This window comes from Cyrtonyx montezumae, unplaced genomic scaffold, assembly GCF_038088225.1.
Source record: "Cyrtonyx montezumae isolate F1298 unplaced genomic scaffold, pur_monq_1.0 scaffold_17, whole genome shotgun sequence".
NCBI lineage: Eukaryota > Metazoa > Chordata > Aves > Galliformes > Odontophoridae > Cyrtonyx > Cyrtonyx montezumae.
In genome coordinates, this window is record NW_027071903.1 from 18,941,272 (window position 1) to 18,953,855 (window position 12,584).

A 12,584-nucleotide genomic window follows, 5' to 3' on the forward strand; every position below is an offset into this window, starting at 1 on the left:
CGCTGCGCTGCGCTGCGGGACGGCCCGGAAAAGCGGCGGTAACCGGGCTGCCGCCGTGCCGCGCCCCGGCAACGCTTTGCGCCTCTTGCTGTAATCGTGACCGGGCTCGTTAGCTGTGCGACCCCATTGAAAAGTATTTGCCGCAGCGTGGTGTAGCCCACGATGAGCTTGAACCCTTCGCTTGTTTTGCGTGGGAGCCATCTCACGCATTGCGGTTCTCCAGCTCCCGCGTTTAACCCCTGTGCAGTGCTCCATCTCGCTCAGCGAACCCTCTGCCCTCAGCAGAGCTTTGAATTCCATCCCAGCTACCACTCTATGGCAAAACCCCCTCTGGATGATGCAGGCAGCAATAGGTGAAAAGCCATAGCTCACACATTTTGCACTTGTGAAGATTCCAGGCCGAGCTGCCAGTGTTTTCCTGTTTCCATCAAACATGCCTAACACTTTGGATATAAACAAAGAAAAAAGTCTGATGTGGCATAATCATCCAAAAATAGGAGGCAGATTTGATAATGACATTCAGCTTCTTTCAACCCTAACGACACCACGAGAAGTTTGGTGTCTACACAGGTATTGCAATGGCTGGAGCTCATGTCTGCAGTGGTGTTTTTTGTTAGGGTTATACTAAGTACAAACTGAATTATGACAGTTCAGAAGTTCTCAAAGTATCCAGAAATCCTGAATTCTCAAAAGCTTTCTACTCTGTCTGGGTTTTTAAATCCCTGGATTACTTTTTCAGTAAAAAGTGACTGTCATATGCCAGACATTTTAATTCTCTGCTATAGGACACAAAGGATATGAAGAACCCGAATATTCAGCATGGTTGTCCTTGGGTTCTGTTTTGATACTGACGGAAGGGACTGCAGAGTTCTTCCAGTCCTCCTCTCTGGGTTTCGCCTACTGATAAGAAATGTGCCAAGTGAGGAAACAGAGAATATTCTGCCAGCAAACAAACAGAGCGAGGCATGGGAGTCTTCCCAAGAACCTCACCGCTTGTCCCTGATCCGTTATGTTATCTCACCAAGTCAGAGAAGCACAGGCTGTTCTTTGCACCGTGATTGCCACTGGTTATCGATAACTGTATCTCTCAGCAACTCACAGAATTAATTCCTAAGCCCACAAAACTTTTTCTGTCAGTACTTCTCTTTTCTTTAGTTTGCTGTTCAGCTTCCTTACAGCACACAAAGCAGGAGAATCCCCTATTTTTACAGCTGATTCATGTAAACAAGTTCCCCTTCCTGGGGACATCAGTTCCTTATTTCATGCATGCCCTTTTTCAAAACAGATCAGATGTGGAATGGTAAATAACAGCAGCACATTCCTAAATTGCTGCAGGAAACATACATGACAACAGTGCTTTCCCTTCTTCCTTTCAAGTCTTCATGTCAGAATGCACAGATGGGATAGGTGACATTCTGCTGTTAGCAAAAGCCTAGAAAACAGATACAGCAGCATCTCAAGGCTGTGATTTCTCTCCTGCTGAGAGGGGAGGCCCAGAGAATCTTTGGTTTGAAGTCATTTCTAAGCATAACACAACAGCCAAGTGAATTTTGCTTACAGTGGAATAGTAGTTATACTTCCAAGAGAACTAAGAAGCCTGACAAACATCACAATATTTGGCTTTTCTTTGTTCCCACCATTCTTTTAGTAAGTCCCTTTTGCTGACAATGTACAATGGCCATGTACTACACTTATCAAATAAAGCTGTGTTTACTCTGATGAGACTGGCCTAATGCACTACAATTGTAACACTTCTATCCTGTGATGAATATAAGCATTCATGGTTCCTGAACAAATTTTGATTTTCTTAGGAAGAAAGGAAGAAAAGAAGGAAAGAAAACATGGAAGAAAAAGAGTGACTGTCATCAAATACTGAGGTACAGAGGGCAGAGTTAGTGGATATCTTAGGCTCATGCTGTCATATTTACAGAAGCACAGGAACCTTCAGCAAATTTCAAGCAGCACAGGGGCACCTCTATTTTAATTAAAGTGAGGTCACAAGTCAAAAATGGAGATCACTAAGAGCACAATTTGCTTCCTTTCACAGAAAAGAAAGCAAGAATGGCTTTGTCTCTTGTCTGGTAACAACCCAATTACATCTTCTGATACAGCCAAAACCATCATCCTTCAGCTGCGTCAGACATCGTTCTAAATTGCCCTGCTTCTCCGCAGTGCCCACGAAGAACATCCTGTTATTACATTTCCAGAACAAATTCTTTCCTGATATACAAACAAGTCAGCCAAGGAATTGTGCCGTCTGTACATTGTGAAGGATTTCACGGATTTTCGTTCCCCAGTGTTACTCTTTAACCACTAGGTGATGCTCCTTTCTTGTTCCACATTCTCCCTTCGCGGTAATAATTACACACTTCAGTGAGGGGCGGTTTTCATTGCTAGTCACACATTTGTCAACTGACTTGTAAAGAAACCCACAGAAATTGGTATGCACGTACAGGAGAGAGGGTCAAATTAGACCCTTAATGAACAAAAAAGCCAGAACTACCTGACTGTAGCTGTGAGCAGGACAATGCAAGCACACATAATTGTTGGCTTCACACAGATCCAGACTGGCTACAGAACAGTGACAAAGTTTGATGGGATAAGCAGATGAATTCACAGGACTGTTGAAAGAAAAAAAGATTAATGGGCAAGAGATACAGAAGCAATGAGGCTTCATTACGTTAGTTACTTACTGTGGAACTTCTTTCCATTGTAACCTACCTCTACTTCCCAGGGGAGGACCTATGAAAAAAAACCAAACATATAATGGGATCTCGAAGAAAGGTCCAGTGAAAAGAAAGATCACAGGAGTTCATGGGGTAGATTTTAACAAAAGACTTTATGTAATCCTTCTGCCATTTTTTATCATATTACATGGAAGCACAACATACTGCAAGAATTAGGAAAAATCCAGTGAGATAGAGTAGACCAAAAATGTTCTACGTATACTGTCTTACAGAGTGAAATATAGCGTAGGGCCAGCTTAACGTTACTCTTCTTCCCTGCACTGGCAGCATAAGTCATGTTGGACAAAAGAGCTTAAAGATGAACCCAGACCTACATTGGAAGGATGTCCAAAATCATTTGACAATCACTGATGTTTTCTTAGAAAGAGAAAGGAAATGTTGAAGAGTCATCCTGAAAAGTAGGAGCAGAGAGAGAGAAAGCAAAAGAGGTTAGTACAATCCACGTTGGAGTCCTTCAGAATCCATAAACATCTCCTCGGGTCAGAAGCCCGCCTTTGCACTGCCAGTGTGGAGGAAGGAGGATCCTCTGGAATTCTCAGCTGTAGGGGCACGCTCAGTTTAATCCACTCATGGATTAAATGTCACAGCTGAAAAGTCTGCTTGCTCCAGCCTCTATCTTGCAGTAACAGTAAAACAACAGGTGTTGATGTAGAGCAAATCCTCCACTGTTTAAACTTCAGTGGGAAGAATTCCATCCTAAATGCTTAAGAAAAGAACTTTTCTTCTGATGAGGACTCTGCGAGGTGCTTATAGATATTAGTCAGAAACAATAAATGGTCACTGAGCTCTTTGCAAATCACTGTTCAAATCTTTTTTCCTCTTGACTTACAATGTGTCCATTCACTCCTTTACAAGAAAGAAAGCAAGTGTTCTAGCAAAGGGAAAACACATTTCTCAAGGCTGAGCAGGATCAAAAGAATTTAAAGGTGAAAATCTGAAAGACATTTATATGTGCTTTAAGAATCTGTAATTGGAAAGCTTATCTAAAAATCTGCAGACTGGTTAGAACAAGCTACATTTGCCGTAAGAAAATTATTTTGCAGGAAATGTATTTTGCTGTTTGCTTCTGTTCAAGACAAACATTACTAGGACAGCTTTTCCTGTAGGTTTCTGTTTTGGAACTTTTGGCTTTGGCAAAAGACAGGAAGCATGAGAGAAATCAAGGAAATACAGAATGAAGACTAAGTCACGTCACTTATATCTGGACCAAAACGAAACTCAAGTCCTTTCTAACTAGGACTACCAAACAACTATATGATCTGAGAAAATGCAAAGGGAACAGTTCGTATCCAGACAACTGGTCTCCAGTACCCAGTTCTGCTAGCAGTATGTGCCAAATCTGGCCTTACATCAGAGCATTGCCCAGAATTGGTTTACCTGGCCTTAGCAGTTTTTCTGGCCCTGTTACCTTAGTATCAATAGAAATTCTGTGTACCCATAGAAGGAGAGATCTTTATCTTAGAAAAAGATACAAAACGTAGATGACTGAGATAGGGGAATGCCAGTCCTTGAAGACTAAGCTATGGTTTTATGCTCAAAATTGCTCCAAAACCAATTTGGTTTATCGAAGACGAATACTTTCCATTCTCTCCACCTCAAATCCTAACTACCTTCTGCAACATCACCTTTCTTTAATACCAAAAATATCAGATATAAACAATGCTTACGCTTTGCAGAACATACTGTATCTTGACATGTCATCAGCCCAAGGACAGCCAGCTTACAGCTAGCAATAATGAACTCTTACCATGCATTCCCCATTAAGATATTTATGAACTCTTCACAAAGCCTGTGGAAAATGCAGCTTACTGAAGCTTTAGCAATCAAATTTTTATCTGGAATGTTTTGATGGTTTAACTGAGTTAATTGCAAGCAGTTAGCAGATGTCTACCCCATTACAGTGCTGCTGTGCACTGGCATAAACAAATTATTTCCTCAAAGTGAGATGCAGCTCTCCCAAATTTTTTTTTTCATTAAGAATGAATTAATGAAGAACTAATGTCTCCTGAAAGGTGAAAGAATTTGGGGAGGTGCATGGCATCAAGGAACAAACCAAAAAGACCTTGGATTCTCTTTCTTGAAAGCTCTGTCTTCAGAATATATATATAACATACATATTATATATGGCTATGTAACACAATGTGTTACATAGAGATGCATCCTCACAAATACTGCAGCAGAAAGTTGAGGGGGGTAAAAAAGAAAGGTGTCAGGAACATTAATGAAAGAACCAAAAATGAATGAGGAGGACAATGTCAATGCAGTGTTTTGGCAGGACAAGTGTGTATATAAATACAGAGCTGTACTGGTATGCCTATCTTACTGCTGGGACTGAATGCACCCTCACTACCCAAAACTACAATTTACTGTCTGAGTGGAGAGCTCCGTGAAGTTCACTTGGGGTCACCTTGCACCATGCAGACATTTCTGCAACAATGGGAATTGGATCCAATTAATGTCAACATAAATGAATCACATGGTCCAACACTTAGAACAAGAGATTCAGTCCTTGTCCACCAAACATATTGGTTTCTCATTTGTAGGAAGAACGTTTCATTTACATGGGTGAAATTAGCACAGCAAAAAGCACTTCCTGATGGACTCCATCACAAATTTTCCACTCCTATTTATTTTAAAACCATTTGCAAAGGAAAGAACAAAAGCATTCGTGCTCTTATGAAAAGTACAACCAACTGTAGTTGAACGTAAACATTTCTATTCATCTATAAGTAAGAAATTTGTTCTCAAGCTATATGTAACAAGCAACCCTCCCATTACTTTAACATGAGGATGGAAGACTGTAGGACTAGAAAGATCAGTTTTTACAAGACCACAAGAACTCTGATTGGAGCAGAGGGATGTGTAGTTAAATCCCCTTCTCTGGGTGGTGGTGAAGAGAAATCCAGTTCAGGCTAGTTTCTTGATAAACATGCATCTAGGGTGTTTTCCACAGTCATGCATTACAGAACACATTTTACTAAACATTGAGGATACGTTGGAAGTTAGGTTGTGAAAGTCACTTCAGGCTGAGCAAGAAGTCACTGACCACTGATATTAGAATTGTAGCTGAGAAGCACTCTTCATCTGGCTTCTTTGTAAAGATATAAAGCTGATTTGTTACTGTGACAGAATCCTTGGGTAAGAAGATACATGCTGTGCTGCAGTTGGCCTTGATGTGATGAAACTCAATCATTCATTCCTTTACATGTATTTTCTGCAAGCTGAAGGTATTAGATAGTAAAGCTTACAGGTGAAAGCCTGGGTCAGAAATATATGCTCTATAAATGAAAGCTAGCCATTTTGATCATGCATCAACTGACTCACAGACTGGAGCTGTATCTGCAAACCAAAGAACTATCAATACTTGCTAGGCTAACTAGCTAAGTTGTAAGCAACTTCCAGGGACTGGAAAATGAGCAGATCAGGGTTTCTTGTGGACTACCACCTTTCCTTTTTGTCAGACTTTCGGTGGGAGCACTAAAAAGTGTAAATTCAGTACTGCTTAATGTGGATCTGCAGGACAGCCAGGAGGGACTCCTTCCACGCTGCAGGTGGTTTCTAAGTCAAAGCTGGTAGCAATAAAAATCTAGTCTTCTATTGTGAGCCAAGAAAAAGCATTAAATTAAAATTAAAAAAGGCCCCAATGTCAGTTAATTAACTCAACAGAAAAACACGTAGCTAGCGACGTCACCACGGTATCACAATTAGCAAAAATATTAATAGGATAGTACTAGATGGAAAGCAAATCCCAATCACAAAAATCACATACAAATCTCGATGAAAATATTACCACCACAATCATCTTCTCCTCCTGTCCTTAGAAAGGATTTCTAAGCTGAAAAAGAGTTCAGAAAATGCCTACCTCAGCAATCATAGAGGTGACTGAAGGTCCTACCTCGGGGCAGGATAAATCTATCAGCTGATAACTGAGGAAGTGTCCTTGACTCTTTTCCTCTGCCTACACTTCATCATCTTCCCCTTTTTAGTGGGACATAAAATGGAGATTAATAAGAACCGATGCCATGAAGAATCACATTTATTTGTAAATTATTAGGTTCAGTGGAGGTAGATGAGCTACCAACTCAAAAATTCCACCTGTGTTATATATCTTCAGGTAAATAGGAAAGGGAGAGTGGGAAGGTTTTGTAGGACATTGAGTCAGGAGTTCTGAATTTTGGCATAGGATTCATAAGTGTTAAACCTCTCATCTTCACTTTACTAAGACAAGTCAGAACTTTTGTAGGATCTTTTAACACAATAGGTTTAATTTTCCCTACACGCTCAACCTTGTCTCTGCACTAGTATTCACAATACAGTATGTTAATTGCAGAAATACTGTGCTCCACCAACTCTCTGCTGAAAATGAGCAAAAATCAAGCAATAGTTATACCACCAGTAGGTCAGCAGCACATCTGCTTGCTTCTCTAACACAGTTATAACTTTCAGTGAAGATACACTGATGACAGTGGACTTTATTACTACAGCTGCAGATCAGGATAAAATCCAGTTTCCTTGGCAGACCTGAAAGACCTGAAGCCAACCTTGCTGCACAGAGTTGGTCCTTTGACTAATATATAACACATGACAGAGATTCGGGAGCAAACCTTCAAATGCTGCTCTGAGACTTTCAAAAAGAGATGAGAAATTTCAAGTTTTTCACTAGGAGTGCAGTTAAAATATGCAAATACTGTTTCAACTATCTGCTTTGGTTTTCCCAGCATTTGTCAAACGTTTACTCAGAATGTGTAGGGCAATGCTATTTAGTGTTAAACCTGCAGCCTGTTTGCATACAAACTGTACACCCTACATGAAAGCAAATGAGATGGAATGTTAGCTGGAATAATTGTTCAGCTTTACAGGAAATCCATCGTAAGAATCTAAAATATTTTCTCTCGTTTTACGTATTGCCTCGTAAGGAATAAGACAGTAATAACACATGCAGTAAATATATTTTCTACCTCTGATTGTGCCTGCTCATTAATATTTCTTCAGAAATTATCATTTGTTATCCAACAGCCTCAGTCTAGGGTGTGATCTGAAGCCTGACTATACTAAAATCAGTAGGAGCACTCCTGTTGTTGAGACCAGGCCCTCAAGGATAACTGGCTAGTGCAGAATTACCACAGCAAGTAAAGCAAACAAGCAATTCAAGCTGGACTTGCTGCATTAGTAACCCAGTACTTAATGTGAATTCCCTGCTATGAGGAAAAGACCTTGACATACACCAACTTTCTTAGATGCCATTCTTCTTTCTTCGTATTCTGCTTTCTTTTTTTTTCAGCTAGAAATGGAAAACTAATGCAAGTGAGTCACATGGGATTGAGTCATTTCATCAGAAATATTTGTTATCAAATTCTGCAGAAAGCTGAAGTTTAAAGACTGACCTGAGAAGCAGTAATGTGTAGCACTACTGACATTACCAGGATGTGTGGAACTGCAATCCGGAGTATTTACATTTCCTTATCGTATCTGGCTTTATCACCAGAAGAAAGATAGTCACTGAAATCACCACAGGACAGAGGAAAACTTTCCAACACAGAAAACTTCACTGAATGTCCCGGAATGGAATTTCTGAGAACACATGAATACGTGCATCACTAACCCGTTTGTTTAGGCTGAGCAAATTTCTTCTCTTCCAGTTTCACATTTCTCCTACAGAGGGAATTCCCCCTGAATCTACATTTTAATTTTTTTTTCCTGTGTGGAATCTTACTGTATCAAAAATGCTTCAGGACCATTTTCTGAAAACCAAAAAAGTGCTTCAGTTAAAATCCCCACGTTCTATTTTTCTCTCAGGGTCTCCGAGGCCACAATGACAAAGCTGAACAGATTCCAAGGTAGCAAACCATCTTCTCTCAAGGGAAAGATGGCTGCTGAAAATTAATTTATTTCTAAGTGCCACTGAAGCAAAACAGAATGTTAATTACTAATGCCGGATTATTAACGATCAGCACGAGCTTCTGCCAGGACTGTCTCCAGGGTGGTGTGAGGAGCAGCTCACGAGCACCAGGGATGAAAGTGCTCTGCAAAGCTGAAGCTGGCCCGGCGTGAGCTGGGCTTTCTGAGACTGAGCTGAGAACATTTCCTGCCATGTAACAGACCGTTTGTACCTGCGTCCCCACAGTGCTCTTCCTGCAGGACCTAGATCTTCCTTCATGCCTTCCAACCATCAGCTGCCATTCTGTTCAGCTCCTTCCCACAGCAGCAGCCAGAATCTCTCGCTGCTGGCAGGCCACCCCCTCCACTGACTGCATTTGGGAGGTTACAGTTAGAGAGGAGGAGGCTGGACTGCTGCCCAGAATCCTCGGGCAGAAAGAAAACATTCTGGCCCATGTTTTTAAGCACGTACAGCCTCAACCCATAGGTGCACAGAACTAGAGAAGAGGGAATAAATCAGAGTTTGTACAGTGAGGTTTGTGAGCAGACATTCAGCAGCACGCTACGAGACTCACCGCACGTTTGCAAAACAGATAAAGTCACAGCTTTCAAGATCTCAGAAAATCTTAACCGAGAAGAGAGGAAATGAGTAGCCTACTTTTCAACCTAGCAGAACACAGGAGCCTGATGCGGTTGGCTTGCCCTTGGTCTTGCAAATTAGGCGACGTAAGTAAAAGGGCAGCAGGGAATTTCAGAGTTCAGACTGTAAAAATCTTTCACAGACAAGAACGGCAGAACTTCCAGTTAAGCAAAGGCACTCTCACCCGTAATCCTGATGCTCTTTCATTTCCACCACCTGCAGTCTCTTCCTCTTCCCCACCAAAGAGAATCTGATACTCTCTCTGCGTCACCAGCATCTCTGCAGACACCCAGAACTGCAAAATGATACAGAGGAAGGAGCAAAGCATCTGCTCGTGGTGTCCTTCACTTCTCAGTCATGTCTTTCTAAGGACAACAGCAATCCAACTGCCATTAATGCCGCCCACCTCCAATTTCATTTCCAGTCTGTCCCAGTTGAAGTGTACTGGGCAACAAGATGACGAGTTCTTCCCAGTTCTATTGTCACTTCAAGTCAGGATCTTGATCTGACCAGCGTGGTACTTCCCACGCTACAAACATTGGTACCAAACACTCCACACCTAGCTTTCTTTAGGTTACTTCAGAAAATAATCTGAATCGATTAAAGTCTCCAAAGCACGTGCTTTTCTCTAAGCCCATACTTGCTTAATTTCTACTGGACATTTCAACTTTAAGACGTGCTGCGGCCGCCTCAAGCCCAGAGAGCACGGGGCAGAAGGGCGGGAAACGCGGCCCGGCCGGCGCGGGCTGCGCTGCGAGGGCGCCCCCTGGCGGCGGCGCGGCTCAAGGGCCGCGGAGAAAACGGGAGGGAACCCCAAAGCGACTGTCGCCATTGCCAAAGGCCGTTTCGCGGTAACCAACCACCATTTAAGGTGACATCAAAGGGCACGAGAGAGGACAAAGCAAGGCGGCAAAAGACCTATTGCTTCCCTCAACGCAGATCCACTTATAAACACGAAGGTCAATTCCTTTTAGTAACCCAATTCAGAATCTTGCAACCTGTTGTTATTTTATGGTACGTAATAGTAGTGACAGAAAAACGCATCTCACAAGGATTTAAAGATTAAAGTCATCTCAAAAGCAATGGGAAGTTATCAGGCTGACATCCTGATGAATGGGGAGTAATCATAACATAATTTCTCCATGCCCATATCTCACCAGCTGTTTGAATCAACTAACTCATCTAACTTAATCTACTAGAAATAAAGAAGATCGAACCTTGAATCTCTTCTTACTCAATCAGAACTGAGTATCAGGATTGATTTATGTTACTTTCAACTCAGGTACATAAATCAAAGGAACTTCAGGCTCCAAGTCCTTTATCTAAGAAGTAACGAGCAGGAGGAAGTAACAAAATACTACAAATACTAGAAACATGATCACACTAAAAAATGTCCAAAATAAATACTACTGCAGATATAGAAGCTTCGTTTTCATTACGTTTAGGTTAAGTTAGTCTTTTACACCTCAGATACTCGAGATTTCCACCAAGGCTTTTAAAATCCAACCCTACTGCTAAATAAATGTATCTTGATGCATACTGTGTATATATGAACAGCAAGCCGAGTTTCAAGCTTACCCTCCATTACAGGTTCCAACCTAGAGAGCATTGCCACACCTACAGAAATAGAAAAGCTTTTAATTTCTATACTTTCAATTGTTCAAACTCATCAATTGTTTCAATAAGCATAACATATTTCAACCTTGAAAGACTTAGAGTTACAGACATTGGAATGATGAGTAGAATGAAAGTTAATGTGCTTAGCCCACAAATTCTCACAGCACAACAGAATGCGTCAAAAGTTTTAATAGTTAGGACTTTGATACAGAAGCCATGTAAGTGACAGAGCCCTTCTATTGACTGTTAGAACAGTAATACATGTATGATTGTCTTCAGGCCACAGTACCTAAACAGTACTGGAATTAAAAAAAAAAAAATCTAGCTGATTTCCAGCTGGAGACCAAAGAGAAATATTGAGCTGCATTCATGCACTTTATGGGAAAGATTGCATAGCTGATTTAGATAGAAAATGTCTTTTTATGTCCTTAGTAATAGTGCTGTGCTTGTTTAATTTCTTCATGGATTACAGATGATTGTATTCTCCTATTCAATGCTATCAGACCACAGAATGAATAAAATGCAAGACTCCTTTTGAGAATAAAGACACAGTTTCAAGGTTTCTCTTGGGAAGAAGTAAATCACATATGCAGTAATCAGATACAAAATGCAAATATTTCAAGTTTCATAAGGACGTGACAATCCATAAAATATTAGTTGAAGGTAAGCACCAAACCCAGCAACTGCCATTTCAGTGACTGAAAGGCAAACCTGGGATGTGGTTGTCTTCAACACTGGGAATTGGATCTTGACTGCAGTTCTTTCACCTAAGATTACTTCCATGCAAGATCCCCAGCTGTACAACACAGTGATAGAGGCATCTCATTATTTAAGGCCCATGCTTTTTTCTCCTTGGAGAAGTCACCCAAGCAATTTTTTTTTTTTTTTTTTGCTTTTAAGAGCGGTATTAAATATTCATAAATACAAAAATTATGTGGAAATACCCTTAGTGACATTCTGATTCTGTTAAAAAACAAAAAGAAAGAGAGCAACCACAACCCAGCAATCAACCATCTCTGCCAGAGTGCTCGGCCAGCAGCGAAGATAAAAACGCAACTGTTCCAAATATCCTGTAGATCACATGATGCTTCTCTCTCTTTGCAGACCAGAATTATTTCAGTTTTCTTTGACTTCTAAGAAGCCACAAGGAGAGGACAAAAGCCCCTAAAGCGCCTGAGATTCAGATAGGCTGGACTGACAACACTGGCTCGCTTATAGTTCTTCAGATTCTTATGTGGAAGGTACTGCAAAGGAAACAAAAATATTAAGAGATACATAAACATTTATCATTACGTGCAATGTTTTCCTCACAACACATAAAGAAAGGGGTTCTGTAAAGTCTCTGAGTCTGTTCTTCCTTGGTCTTTCTCCTAGTAAGGACATCTGAGAAAGCAAAAAAAAACCCCAAACAAACAGAAGTGCATTTCCACTTACACTGAAGTACTTAAAGATGAAATGCATTCCTCAGCCTACTAAATTTTACTCCAGAAAGTACTGTCATCCTTCTTACAGAATGACTAAAAAATAGGAAGATAACCATATCAACAAATGAATTGCCATTAGAATCATATTAAGAGTCATAAGAATCATAAGATGAAGAGTGACAGCATCTAAAGAATTTCTCATTTGGAAAGCAGATATAATAATTTTTAACTCTGGTTTGATTAGAATTCTTAAGATCTTTTGGACAGAGAGACATTTTT

The 12,584-nt window shown here is 40.8% G+C and overlaps 2 protein-coding genes across 3 annotated transcripts in view; both read right to left on the reverse strand.

The window, feature by feature from the left end:
- The window catches only part of ACSBG1 (acyl-CoA synthetase bubblegum family member 1), a 99,413-nt gene that overhangs the window by 15,415 nt on the left and 71,414 nt on the right, over positions 1-12,584 (reverse strand). The gene's annotated exons all lie outside the window — the stretch shown is intronic.
- CIB2 (calcium and integrin binding family member 2) overlaps positions 12,076-12,584 on the reverse strand; it is a 31,076-nt gene continuing 30,567 nt past the window's right edge. For both annotated transcript variants that reach the window (XM_065733575.1, XM_065733576.1), the window contains one exon: positions 12,076-12,125. In XM_065733575.1, coding sequence (XP_065589647.1) covers positions 12,104-12,125 — 22 coding nt within the window. In that variant the 3' untranslated portion in view covers positions 12,076-12,103. The remainder of the gene's footprint in view (positions 12,126-12,584) is intronic.